The sequence below is a fragment of the Stomoxys calcitrans genome, chromosome 5 (genome assembly GCF_963082655.1).
Source record: "Stomoxys calcitrans chromosome 5, idStoCalc2.1, whole genome shotgun sequence".
Taxonomy (NCBI): Eukaryota; Metazoa; Arthropoda; class Insecta; order Diptera; family Muscidae; genus Stomoxys; species Stomoxys calcitrans.
In genome coordinates, this window is record NC_081556.1 from 58,897,498 (window position 1) to 58,912,790 (window position 15,293).

Below are 15,293 nucleotides of genomic sequence, written 5' to 3' on the forward strand. Positions count from 1 at the left end.
AAACACTGTCTAATAACTTCAGTTTGGTCTATAAATTAACCATGCATTGTTTTACAAACTAACAACGCTTGCAAATTGTTAAATTTTTTCTTTTTTCACAACTAAGCCCATTTGGAGCGAAGATCCGACAGAAGCATTGCAAGAGCTACATACATTACATAGAAAGCTACCTTTTGCTTTCTATGTAAGAGCTGAACTTGCATGACATGTGGTTTCAACAAGACGGTGCCACATGCCACACAGTTCGCGCAACAATGGGCTTATTGAGAGGCGAATTTGGTGTACATTTTATTTCACGTTCGGCACCGTTCAATTGGCCACCTAGATCGTGCGATTTAACGCTTTTAGGCTATTAGAAGGCCGAAATGTTGGAAAGAGTGTGTGCTTTCGAAAGACAAGACGTTCAAAAATATACACTGGCTCACAAAAGTTAGTATGCACCCATGTACCCTAAAAATTAAAGTAAATGCGACTGCTTTGGAGCCGTGGGCAGTCAATTTTTCGGTCATAGACCAACAAGACTAAGCAACGTCACATAAAGCACTTGCAAACCAAGAATCGCTTAAAAATCATGTTCCGTACTTAATTTCGTTTGCACTGTGGCAGTGTAATACGCCAGGTGCCAAACAGATGGAATTTTCTATTGAGGTCATGTAAGAGAGCGATGTTAGGACTAAAAAATTTGCCAGTATGAATGCGCTGAAAAAAAGCCATGAACAGGAACGAGTCAAAATACCGGCAGATTACATTCATATACTGCTTACAACATGTTTTTTGACCGACTCAGAGCAATAGTTGAGGGAAAAAGTAATCATGTCGTGCAAAATCGAATGGACTCTGCAATCTACACTACTTCCATACATTTTTCTCATTTGGATCAATAAGAAATATTTTCAACCAAAAAAAAAAATGTGGTAGTTTGATGTGGCAGCACTTTGTGTGAGCTTCACTCCTTATACGACACGATATGGACCATTTTTTAGAATATCGTAAGGGATTGACCTATGTACTTTAAAACACGGTAAGATCGACTTGGAAGACGGTTAATAACTTGCATTAAAGGTGATTTTTTATGAGTTAAGTTTTTTGTGTGCAAATGTCATTTATGAAAGTGAAAAGTGTACAGAGTACTCTGCCATTTTATCATGGAGAAACTAACACATGAACAAGGACTACAAATCGTTGACATTTATTATCAAACTTCGTGCTCTATGACAAAAGCTCGATGGAAATTCACTGTTATTGTTACTATAGAACAATTGTGATTAGCGAAGATGCTCACTTTACTTTCACATCCACGACAGTGAAGCAAAATTCAAACTTGCGAATAGATCATTTAAACCGGAACCTCGGCCAACATTTATATGAAGGTTTTTTTTTAAATATCAAATAATACATGATTTAAATTCGAGTGCACTTAAAAGATAGCCCTTTATTTGTCTTTAACAGCATCGCAGAACGATATTTCGAGAAGTTAAAAATAAAATGAAGAAATTGTAGGAAAAAAATTCATGCCTTTTGCATCACAATAAAGTGTGGGATTTGGTGTGGATGTTGTTAATCGTGATGGCCTTATTGCTAACGCCAACAACCTACAACAATAAGAATTATTTGTGTAAAATTTTAAATGGATATCTTAATTCGTTCGAATACTATCGTGATTTCGACGGACGGACGGCCGGACAGAATGTCAAAAGAATCGAGAATATATACAGTCGAAACCGCATTATTGTTATACGCTTTTATGAAAAATTCCGCTTAAGTGAAACTTGTTGGAGAGAACCATTTACCTTTGGTGTTATTCAATGCAATTGAATTCGCTTAAGTGAAAAATCGCTTAACTGAAAATACCGCTAGACTGAAAAGATTTTTATACCCCAAATTCGGTTTTTATATGTCAACTGAAATCGCATACGTGAAAAAAAGGATTATCAATAACAATAAAGTTGAATAACAAATAAATACTGCTGAGCTTTTAAAGAGTTCTACAATTTTTGACTTTTAATGAGTTCTACTGAGCATTGCTTTTTTCAGCTAAAGTTATTTCATACATAATTTGTAGGTTGGCATAAAAACTCGCATTCATTTATGTTTACTTCGCTTAACTGGAAGTTAATTTCACTTATCCGCACTATGCATAACTGAAAACTACGGATAAGTGAAACCAAATTTTTGAATTTTAAGTGTTACACTCATCCAGTTTCGACAGTATGTGTTACTTAATTGGGTTGCAGATGAATATTTGGAGGTGTTACAAACGAAATGAATAGCCAAGTAGATCCTCCATCCTATGGAGGGGGTTATAAATAAGGGTCGTGAATAGCAGGAATGCACGAATAGCAGGCAACATTCGAAGAATAATCTGCAAACACTTCTAATATAATAAAACACATCAAGCAATAATTGAAATGGAATCAAGGCGAATTCAAAAACCATCCACTGTGGCTATTTTTTAGGGGCTATGTTAGTGTAACAATTCGGCATTTTCTCTTTGCAATAAAAGAAAAGGAGGCATTTGAACATTTTAGGATGCAGCACTTTGTTTGTCAAGCATTTGGCGCATTCCGCAGCAGTTAGTGCAACATTGATAACCAACGAATAAAGAAGGGGGCTGACATGGGTCCTTTTCTTGGAGACTTGCATATGAAAACGCAAGCAAAAAGGTGTCTAAGCCCGGCCATCGAAATGGCTCTAAACTCGACTTACATAATATATCCCAATTTTCTACAAAATACTCCCACACCGTCATGGTACCTTTGAATTGAGTTAACGCATCTTCATAACCACCCAGGGGTTGCTGGATCGACGATGATGCCGAGGCCGGTGAATGTTTGGCCTTCTTGGCCGGACTGATGTCGGCGTAGTGATCCAATGAGGCGCCACCGGGCGATATCGAGATTCGGGCTGGTGAAGCCGATGAATGATGAGTTGGCGATGCATGCTGGCTGCGATGCTGCGTATGGCTGTGCTCATAATGCTGGCTCGCATGCAGGTGGTGACTGTTGACGTTCTGGTTATGGCTACTGCTGCTGCGACTGCCACTGCGGCGTGTCGTTGTCGTTGAGGATTCGTACTGGGCCTCGTTGGGGTCAAACCCCAGACGGTTCTTGTAGTAAGAGTGCGATGTCATGGTGACGTTGTGTGTCCCCAATTGAATCGCACCGATGAAGACACGTTACGTCTGCGTTCACGTTGCGTTTGCCGTTGTTAGGCCTTAAACATACGAACAGTTTGGAGGCAGTTGTTGAAAATTCTCAATGTTGAATTGGCAATTTATGACACTTTTACGTTTTAGTTTGCACTTTGAACAATTCTTGGGCGGATTTTAGTTTTTCTTTAACACTTTTTATTATTATTTCTCTTTCTTCTCTGGAATGGCACTTGGTATTCTCTTTTTTTTTTTTTTTTTTTTTTTTTGATCGTTGTTTTATTTGCGTTTTCTTTTACTGTGTTCCTCTTAATTTTAATGTTGATTTGGAAGGATTATGTCAGCTGATAATCCCTTTCAAGATTCCAAAACTGAAAGAAGACTTTTTGCATTTTATTTTAGGGCAAAGAGAAATCACACAATGAAATACATTAAGAGCAATGGTTCCGTTGCTTTAGATTCTAGATTCACTCGAAATGGCACACTTTTCGTTGCATTTCAGGAATCTCAGCATGTCATATTCCCACATGGTATAGAAATAGCTTTTCTGTTGAGTTTTCTGCGTGTGTTTGTGTGTGTGAGTGCGTGTGTTATTTTATGGCATTTTATTTCATTATTACACAAACGAAATGAGTTCACTAATTCGTCATAGATATTTAGTTGTCATTACGTTTTTGTTTTTGTTTTTCTTTTTTTTTTTTGAGAATGGCACACTAGCATGTGGGGCGGCCGGCAACCTGAAGCCAACAAACTGAACAAACACTTTCCACTAAATAGTCCGCCGACCGCCGGAGAGCCATTCGCCTCACACATCTGCAGCCAGCACTCATTGGATGTGTGATTGTGTTTTCCCACTATTTTTTTCATTTGTGTTTATTTTTATTTCATTTGACAAAACATTATGTTGTGGTCGCTTGGTCGGTCGGTCGGTCGATCGTTGTCCGCCTGTCCCTCCAACGTCCGCCTATTTGTCCTGCTCAGTGTATGTTTTGGGCCGGCTAGGAAACCACATGACAATAGGAGAAGAATAGGAGCAATAACAATAACAACCGGTAGTTTTTGGCCAAAAGATAACACAACATTTTCGAAGCAATTGGCCAAATGCCAAAACATCTTGACCAAGAGCACATATCAGAGCAATGATGTGGTATTATTGCTCCCTCTATGGCTCAATGAGTGCTGCCTCATCAATGGCAAGCTGGGACAGTTTTATGGGCAATTACAGCGAGAAAAAATAGCACATTTTTGCTCAGGTATCATGCTCCATGCATTGGGGAAATTTGCAAAAATTGATTGTGTTCAGTGACTGCGAACTTGCCTAAGGTTGGGTGTACACCGATAAAAATTGCAAGTAATTAATAAATTGTGAATGCTATAATCAAACAAGACAGGTCGGCACCCCCAGTTACGTTGCGCTAACCATATGTGAGCAATGTATAGCAGACTCTCTCTCTCTCAAATTCCAAAACCACCTGTGAACAGACAAAACACATGAAATGCTCTCTCGAAAATGGAAAAGAAATGAGTAAGGCAATGTCCATACTGGATAATCAGAAAACCAATTCCCATTCATTTCAATCCCCATTTCATTATTTTCACCGTATGGTAGTGAAAGAGGACATTTTATACAAATTTTTCGTCAGAAAAGTATTATTTCTGATTGTTTGAACTAAAACACTAAGAAATGTGAAAGTCGTAAATGAATAAAAGCGCAAAAGAATGGCATCTCATCGGCACCAAATTGTAGGCTAGTAGAAGTCCGCAAAACCTGCGCTTAGTTCTATTGTGTCGGGGTATTGAAAATTTTAAAAGTTTTTGGATGGAAATTTCAATTCTTTACTACACCGCCATCCGCTGACAATTAAAGGAGAATACTCTCAACTAATATTCTGCGCTTTACTATGCGGAAGAGTTAAAGGCACGAAATGGGGATGAATCTTGAGATGGTCCACTGGCAGTATAAATTGTGCTCAGGATGATTCTGAAATATACGAGGACTGCTATATAAGTATTTAGTCAAGGCAACACCGATTGTTGCCAGGTGCAATCTGACATTTCCATTGATGAGTTTGACAATTTCTAGCATGATCGTACTCTAAACGTTTTGACATACGACCATCATTTTTGTTGTTTACAGTGACTTCAAAAAACTAGTTTAACAAAAAAAATGGAATTAATTCGTCAACAGTTTTTTGCGAGCATTTTTAACATCTTTCGACGTAGATTATCACGACTAGAGTGCATTGATGAAATTAAATCTTTGTATGGCGATGAAGCACCATCCTATAGAACTATGAAAAACGAGTTCAATGAACTCAGTCGTGGCCTACGCTCGCTCAATGTTGAATTCCGTAAAGGTAGTCCAAAAACGGCCGTTTACCCAGAGAACATTGATGCCATGCCTGAACTTGTAATGCAAGATGGTCATGTGACATACGGTCAGATAGAGGCACATTCGATATTGCATGAACATCTTGCCCAAAAAAAAGGTTTGTTCTCGTTGGACTCCGCAGATAAAGGCGCGTGTAAGTAAGAAGAAATGTTGAAAAACTACGATCATGGTGCCTCAAAATACGTCTACAAGATCGTCACAGGTGGCGAATAGTGAATCAATGCGTATGAGCCCGAAACAAAACAACAATCGACCGTGTGGGTCTTCGAAGATGGGCCAAATGCTACGAAAGTTGTTTGTGGAAGAAGCACTTCGAAGCAAAGGATCACCTGTTTCTTTGCCGAAACTGATTTGAGCGCCCGCCAAAGCGGTAAATAATGCTGGAGAATACTTTTAAAAACAATAAATCCACTTTTGATGATAAAAATTTATATAGCAACCCAAGTATGCAAGCATCGTTGGTATGGTGGACCGCAATTGAGAGGAAGGGCTACGTAAAAACATTACAACAGGTGCAACGGACATCTTGTTTTGCCCTGAACGGGTTTATGATATGAGAACCACGCCAACCAGGGCGCTAGAGACGATTTAGAATATCAGGCAAATAGATATATCACTAAAGTATGAAACAGCACTAGCGGCTAAGAAATTTAAGATAATTGGGAATGGGTTGAAGGCAGAAAGCAGAACCGTCGATGATCAATGTTACATTAGCCGAGCGGGATGAAACTTCAAAGGTCAAATGTGAAACAAGAGTACTAGGGACGCTGGAATGAACGAGAGGAAATCCAGCTCAAATGCCAAATGGTAGCTCTTACTACAAGGATGGCTAGAAACTTGTGGAGTGAACGGGTATAGGCATCTGCACTGTAGATCAGATAACTGTGGTATTTTTCTAATTTGCGGTATACTCATACAAATGCGGTGTTACTATCTATCGCCACTGCAATCGATGCGGTGTTGTGCTCAGCACATTGATATGAGTGGCAATCGTATGAATACTCGTACATTAGTTTTAATACATCGCGTACCACCGTTTTTAACATTGTCTTTACCCATTGCGGTGTTATGAGTGAATTTAAGACGAGAATGGAAACATCGCATTAACACAACACATTGATTTGAATCATAATTGCGGCGTTGCTTTTGCTACAATGAGAAAGCCCATTAATTTTAACAAAACTATGTGTTAAAATTGCTAATATTTATTTTCGTTTATGATAACTAATTTTCATAATTTTTTGGGATTTATTCAAACAATTTTTGCGGTGTATGGGTTGTTTTTGGCAAAAACTCATCATACCACCGCATACACAAGAGACACATGAGCATAAATATTTGCGGTGGTAGTTAAAACTAAGGCGTTACTCGTTTAATTCAAAGCAGTGCATACACATACGCATCAGCACCACCGCAAAAACATTGTTTTTTATACAAGGCGTTTGCGTTGGTTGGTTGCGTTAGTTGCGCTGATTCAAAAATATACGTATTTTTGCGGCGCACCGCAAATCCAATACACCGCTGCAAATCTCTGCTGTACATCCAGAGACTGAGCTCCTCTATCGTCTGCCTGACATGCCATTTAGGTGGAAATCCGAGCATGATCACGTAGTGAGAGAACCGGTATAGTGCAGGGATAGTCAACTGGCTATTAGAGTGATAAGAACCAGATTGTTTAAGTCAAATACGGTTCTTAATTGCAAAAGCACAATTAACATTCCGCCAGAAATGATATAATCGTCATCATTTGGCTGCCGGACCTTTTTGAGGTAATTTGGGAAATGAAAGAGCGGACAACCTGGTAGTAAGGGCCAGAGATTTTGCCAATGACGGTTGAAAAGTAGAGGCCATCGGAACGACAACAAAAATCCTAGAAGAGGGTCCTATGCCAGAACACGACTTGGCGGATACTGAGGAAAGGTAGAAAGCAAATCTGTATGTATACAATTCTGTATCTGTATACAATTCACACAGTATTGCAGGGGCACCTGAATGCTTAGCGTCCCACTCATATGGAGTGTTTTTCTGTAAAAAATATATAAGATATAAAAAACTACATCGTATAAGTTTAAGTATTTTTTCATTGCCGCACAATTCAACTATTGTACAATAGAGGCCACCGTGGCGCAAAAATTAGCATTTCCGCCTTTGACACCAAACGCTTGAATTCAAATTCCGACGTGAACATAAGAAAAAATTTTTGGGGGTGTTATTCCTTTACTAATGCTGGTTACATTAGTGAGTCCTCGCCATGTAAAACTTCTCTAACAAGTAGTGTTGCGGTGACTCAGCATAAAAAAGGAGGCTTCATATCATTGAGCTTAGACTTTAATCGGACTGCATTCATTGATATGACAGAAGTATCCCCTGCTCCACAATGGAATGTTCATGGGTAGTAACTTTGTATTGCCCGTTAGCAGAAGCATTGTCGCATATTAGAATAGGGAATTCAGATTTGATTCTCTTCAGAGGCTGTCTGCTGACATAAAATGCAACTACAAAACTGACAATAACCATCCCTAGTATAACCCGACAAAAGTTCAAACACAATTTAAGATCTCAAGATAAACCGATATTTCCATTTGATTTTATGGGCCTTTAGTGCTGAAGTGCCAAAAATGTATAACATTTGAATAACAGTTTTCACGGTGTATACGTGATTTGGTTCCTATTTTTTATTGCAATTGGAATAGAAAACTTGTGCTTAGATTTCTCTCACTGCATTCAATCGAACAACTGCAGTGGCAACAAAACAAAAATTGCACAATATATAAAAGCAGAGGTCAATGAATTCCTCCCAGTTTTATGTTATTTTTTGTTCGAGTCCATATATAAGCCCATGTCGATACCGTAAACTACCCGCCAGCCCCTCGTGGCCTTTTCAGATGAATTATGACAATACACATACTCCATTTTGTTTAGGCGTAGAGTGACGAGTGATCATATGTAGCAGCAGCAACACTAATAACGACGACAATCAACCAGCAACATTCAAAGATGGATTATTTAAAGTGCACGCGCCCGCTATGAGGTGAGTGATGATGATGGTGAAGATGGAAATGGAGGATTGTGGTGCGTGTTACGGCGACAATGTCGTTGATAAGCGACTACAATTTCTGTTGAAAATTCAATTCAAACCAATTGTCAATTGAAGTCAATTTAAACAAAATGATGTTCTACGCCCTGAGTTGCTATACAATCTGTTCTGTTTTGTACTGTTCGGTACCTCTATACGGAAGATGACGCCCATCAAGATAAATGCTAAATAAAGTCAAATGCATACGCATGAGTCAACCCCCCAGATGATTCCAAGGGGGCGCTAGGAGCGGGAGAGGTGATATTAAGTAAGATTGATGATCTCAAAAAGAGATTGCACAACAAGTTCATTAGAACAAGAGCTCCTAACAGGTGTTATGACCCATTCACAAAAAATTGAAATTAAACCAATTCGCCATCATTATGGCGCTGCTACGGCGAAAAGAGGAATTGATTGTGATTTTGTGGTTCATAATTCGTTAAGAGTTTTGGAATGTGGAATTTCCTAAAAAGTAGCACCAACATAAAAACATTAAATGCGTCGCCTACATGCACACATCACTGTGAAGAACACAACAACCCACGTTGGCACTAATAATTCCTATTCCATTTAAACATTGATGGCTTTGAATTATTGAATCTATCGCCTAATCATGAAGGTGATGATGATGATAGAATCATCTTTCTTTTTTTGAGAAGCAACAACTTATTCCGATCTTTTTGAATATTTTTTGGGGGTGATGAAACCTAAGCAATGAAAAACTTGTGTTACAATATGGTCAACAGCTGCAGCAGCATTGTTAAAAAATACAAATTTTTTGAGCGATACTATAATAAGAGGATATCTAATACATTTTGTGGGAACATTTTCACGCAAAATTATTGTCATAACTTACATCAAAGTGTTTGAGAAGAAAAAACTTTCTTGACCCATGTCTAACCAAAAGAAGACAATCCAAGGATTCAGTTTAACGTTATATCTAAAGTCGGACGGACATGGCTAGGTTAGGTTAGGTATGAGTGGCAGTCCTTTACAGACAATTTTAAGTTCATTGTGATACCACAGTAGCGACAGACCAAGACTTCTAGCGGAAATCGAATCCACGACCCCTGCACTGTTAATCGAAGACCGGGGGGTCTAGACGCGACACTAGATATGGCAAGGTCGATTTAAAATGTCAAGATTACTGCATGGAGTGGTGTGTCACAAAGACCACCCTACCTCCATTCCGTAAGCAATCTCTACTTAACACATTATAACCTGACAACTTTGCAAGCTGCAGCTTTATTCCTGAATCGCTGCAACAATAATTTTCTTCCGTTGCATAAACTCCACTACTTAATCAATGTTGCCTCGGAGACCTTGCTTAGGTTGCCATTATAGGACTCTCTTCAACATTCAATGACAACATGACCTGACATTTTAACTATGCTAACGTCGGTCCATACGACGCCTATATACAGCATCAAAGCAGACTGGCCCATATATTAAAAGAAATATTCTCTGCGGTGTTTATCCCCTCCTAATATTGGAGACATTTCTGAGGTACTGGCAGCCATTAAAAACTTCTGCTCAAAGCGGTGTCACACTGCGGCATGCCGTCCTGACTCGGCTATAAAAAGGAGGCCCCTTATGATTGATCCTAAACTTGAATCGGACAGCCCTCACAGATATGTAAGAAGTTTATCCCTATGTGACGACACACGTCATCTGTTTAACTGCCCAGCCTGACCCACTCGTCTCATACCCTGATCCCTCTGGACGAACCCCATCTTGGTCGCAAAGTTCCTCAACAGTATCAAGCGGACGAAAGATAGAATACAACACACTGCTACTACAACAACAAGTTTGCACCTGTTCCTTAATGGCATGTTGGTGGGAAAAGAGGTAATTCGATCAAACTCATATCTTTAAGATTCCGGTGTCTCCGTGAGTCCCATCGTATCCTGCAGAAAATGCTTTGTAGTTGCAGCAGTGTGTTGAACACTGAGGCGGCAGCCCTTGCCGATGAAGGACTTCATCGGGTCAACTCGGTGCGTACAACCGGCTGCATGGGATTGGAAATGCGTTCTCGTTAGTATAGTCCAGATTACGTACATTTAATGGGACATCTTATTGTAATGAAAAAATTTCGTTATCACCGTGGCACATAGTTTAGTATGTCCGCATATGACCCCGAAAGAGCATTCCATTAGGGAGCAGGGGAGATTTATAGATGAGAGCTGACCGATTCAAATTGTATCTCAATAATGGGGGAACTCATTTTTATAGCAGAGTTCGAACTGCGTGCCGCTGAGTGATTTGACAAGAAAATTCTCGCACCACGAATGATTCAGAAAGGGATATTCTACAGTAGACAATACTTAAAATATCTAAACAATATCTACAGTTTGATTTCAATTGTCAGTCTACGACAAAAACAGCAAAAATGCTATGTGTCCTTTGTAGATAATAAGCTGCCTTCGGTAACATATGTAGAAACTAATCTATAAACTGCATCAGATTGATGTATCCTAAAAGTTCGTAAACTTGATAGAAAATATGTATAACACTACACAATATGTCATTTGGACTGGTGAAGAAATTTCGGATTATTTCACATCCAAATCTGTGCGTTAAACAGGGCTGCTTATTCTCCACAAACCTCTTAGCAAGTTTTGTCAATGATTTACACCATCTGTATCCACAGCAAAAATATTCGTCTTCTTGAATTCGGAGTATGTCATCTCTGTCAATTCTCGATTACAAAAATTTAAGACAGTTATGTAGTAACAAGCAATGAATCTATAGAGAATACTCAATTTCAATCACCAATGAGAAAAACTATATGGGCCTAACACTCCCTTACTCCTAAAATGAAATCTAGTAAACATATGGAGAAAATAAGAAGAAAATCAAAAATTGTAATAAACGCTACTTGGGCAAAATTGGTTGGAAACAGTGAAAATAATTTGCAAATAAATGAAAAGTATACCAAGTAGTATGCCGTGCAATACAAAGATATGCAATTCAAGGTATGGGGTTTCTGCCATTTCGAGGATGTGAATTTTTTGAGGCAATATTTTTTATGAAAGTCCTAAACCTACCTAGCTTAACACCAAACTACGAACTGATGCTGAAATCTATATTAAAAAACAAAGGGTGATTTTTAAGAGTTACGTATTTTGGGAGTGGTAGACGCGCTGATAATTATGTTCAAACGTCATCTGTGATGCCATTTCACAAACGAGCAAAACGTTCAAATTTATTATCAAAAATTGTGCTAAGATATCTATAGGACATCTGCTGTGTGCGCAGATGTCACACACTGGAAGGCAGAAGGAGTTCCATTTCCACTTCAGGTTTTCATTTTTTTGAGAACTTGTCTTGTCTTGCCTCCTTTCTTTGAGCACATTCGTAAGTTGTTGGACTTTTAAAGCGACCTAGAAGTACTAAAAGTAGGGCTGGGAAAAAATATCAATTGATATTTTATATTCTATCAGAATATAGATTAATATTCTTACTATCGCTACAATAGGCAAAGTTCAATTTTTTGCACCGCATGTATCCTATAAAATACATTGCGCCTATAGAGGCCGGAATTTTTATCCGATTGGGATTACATTTTGTACAATGATTTCTCTCATGATAATAAAAGTCGGTTGAAAATCATCGAAAACAAGCAAAACTGTTACGTCTAGAGTGAAGAACATGCCGTACGAGAGTTTGGTGTGGTTTTAGGACTGGTATAATATAATGCATGAGGAAATGTCCGAAAAACTAGTGCAAAATTGAACCTTAGAAATGGACCGACCATTTGCAACGGCGCCAAGGAAAACATTTACATGAACTTACTGTTAAACAGGAAAGAGCGTGCTAAGTTCGGCCGGGCCGAATCTTATATACCCTCCACCATGTATTTGGCTAGGTTTATGCGCGGTATCTCATTTTAGGCAAACAAAGAATATTGAATAAAAACTGTTATGTTATTGAAGCTATAGCAAGTTATAGTCCGATTCGGACCTTAAATGAATGCTGATCATTGTAGAAGTCATTGCGTAACATTTCAATTCATTCGTATAAGAATTGCGCCTTGCAAGGGCTCAAGAAGCAAAGTCGGGGTATAGGTTTATATGGCAGTTGTATCAAGCTATTGATCGATTCAGACCATATTAGACACGTATGTTGAAGGTGATGAGAGAAGCCGTTGAACAAAATTTCTGCCAAATCGGATGAGAATTGCGCCCTCTAGAGGTTCAATAAGTCGAGATGCCAGAACGGTTAATATGGCAGCTATATCTGGTTATATTCCGATTTGCGCCATACTTAGCGCAGTTAGTTGGAAGTTATAACAAAACACTTCATGCAAAATTTCAGCCAAATCCGATGAGAATTGCGTGCTCTATTGGCTAAAGAAGTCAAGATCCCAGATCGGTTTATATGACAGCTATACCAGATTATGAACCGATTTGGACCATACTTAGCGCAGTTGTTGGAAGTTATACCAAAACACTAAATGCAAAACTTCAGTCAAATCGGACGAGAATTGCGCCCTCTAGAGGCTCAAGAAGACAATACCCAAGATCGGTTTATATGGCAGCAATATCAAAACTTGGGCCGATTTGGCCCATTTACCATCCCGACCGACCTACACTAATAAAAAGTATTTGTGCAAAATATCAAGCGACTAGCTTTACTCCTTCGAAAGTGTAGATCTGGCTAGATCGAATCAGAATGTATATACTTTATGGGTTCTCAGACGCATATTTCGAGGTGTTACAAACAGAATGACGAAATTAGTATACCCCCATCCTGTGGTGGAGGGTATAAAAATAAAATGCAAAGACCAATTTATAGATTTCAATAAAAATGTTGAATACGTGACACAAATGTTAGTGATAAGCTTAACAAATAACCCTTTCGTTATTTATATAATCTGAGACTCCACTTGGAAGAAATCAGTAAAGTTTTATTTTCATATGAAAACTGAAGCCTCCAGGAAAATGTACATATTTTGGATTAGAGATATAATTCACCCAAAACGTGACCTTACTTGGCCTAATGCATCATATAGCAACGCAAGGGAGCTTTTCTAATTTAAACCTTCCAACAGACTACCACCACTGCCGAACCTAACTATTGTAGAACAGCCCATTCAGGTTAATGGATCGATTATTTTTCAAATTTTTGAAGTGCGTACATTGCGTTCTTTCCCCAAGCTGTGATGAAGTCATACAAATAGTTTCGAAAAAAAAAAAAACAAATCAAATATTACCAGATCAAATCAGAACAAATCAAGTGAAAGTTTTAGATTTGATTGACAAAACCACAAAATATTTTTGAGAACTTTATGATCTCATGGCGCTACACCTGACTGAGTTGTCGTGGCTAAAACTAAACAAGTTTTGGTTTTTTATTTTGTTTCTTCAAGAATTCAAATGCCTCCAGACAAAACCAGCAGCTGTGTGAAATTAAACCTGTTTGAAATCTACAAAACAAAAACTCTTTTATAAACCTTTTTGTGTTCTTCGAATAAATCGAATTACTTTATCTTTAGATTGTTTGAAAAACGTAGTAATGAACTTTAGGACTGTTGTAGTGAATTCTCAGCCTAAAGGTCATTATCACTATGGCCAATACGGCGTTATCGACGTCATCGTCGTCATCATTATCACTGTCAGTATCTTTGTACGATTCGCGCAACGAAGCAACAACAGAACAAACCCGGACGATGGTATATCGGAAGTCGGTGTCGGTGTCGGTGTTTTAGCCAATACTCATAATCAATCGTCTTATAAACTTCACAAAAGGCAAAATTTCTTGATTAGATATGAATTTTTTTTTATTTTCTGTGCGAAGAACTACTATCCACCCCAACAACAACAACAAAGTTTTTCGCAATCTTTCCTAGTGAGAGAGGAAGAGAGTGTGAGCGAGAGAATGTCAGAGTAAATATCAAGTGTAAAAAATCTTTATTATATTCACGACCAGGCCAGGAGACAAAGCCGATATAAGAATGGTGTGTTTGTTTGTTGTATTTTTTATTACGGCACAAAGCGAAGGCGGCAGTGGTGAGAAAGCCACAGGGTGGAGAGAGAGAGAGAGAGTGTGTGTGTAACAAAAGTGAAGGTAGCTGCAGATGGTTTGGTTTTGTCTTTTTTTCCATTAGAGAGATCTTTTATGCGAACACCACTACTGTGTTGTTTAACACATTTTTATGGCAAAGCTAGTCCCTGTTGTTTGCATTGTTAGTGTCTCAGATAAAATTGTCTCATTATGCGCAAAGGGAGTCAGAGAAAAGGTGAAATCACATCTTATACCAGCACATAATTAAGCGAAACAAACACGCCAAACATTGAATGAAAGAAATTGAATTAACAAAAGGCACAACCATACCGCAAAACAAAAAACAGGGCAGCAAAGAAATTGCGATGGCAAATTATTGAATAGGTTTGGTCCATAGCATAACAGAGAAAAAGGGAAAGAAGAAATTACAACGAACTAGGCTAAGGCACGAACTAGGCGCATTGAAGAAACAACACACAATCAGTTTGATAAATATGCACATGCAACATTGTTGCATGTTTGATAACTCCATGATTTGCAATATGCCTATCGGTGAATACATTCTAACCGGCATATTTTTATTGCCACCACCCCACAATGTGGGGTATACTAATCTAGTAATTCCGTTAGTAACACCTCGAAATGTACATCAGCGACCCCATAAAGTCTAA

At 38.5% G+C, this 15,293-nt stretch overlaps 1 protein-coding gene across 31 annotated transcripts in view; it reads right to left on the bottom strand.

The window, feature by feature from the left end:
* Positions 1–15,293, bottom strand: part of LOC106087979 (microtubule-actin cross-linking factor 1) — a 332,047-nt gene that overhangs the window by 202,471 nt on the left and 114,283 nt on the right. For 21 of the 31 annotated variants that reach the window (XM_059368780.1, XM_059368749.1, XM_059368757.1 and 18 more), the window contains exon 2: positions 2,707–3,530. The exons of 2 other annotated variants lie outside the window; for them this stretch is intronic. In XM_059368780.1, the coding sequence (XP_059224763.1) occupies positions 2,707–3,130 (424 nt within the window). In that variant the 5' untranslated portion in view covers positions 3,131–3,530. The remainder of the gene's footprint in view (positions 1–2,706; positions 3,531–15,293) is intronic. 8 more of the 31 variants (XM_059368773.1, XM_059368747.1, XM_059368779.1 and 5 more) reach the window with 2 other exon arrangements.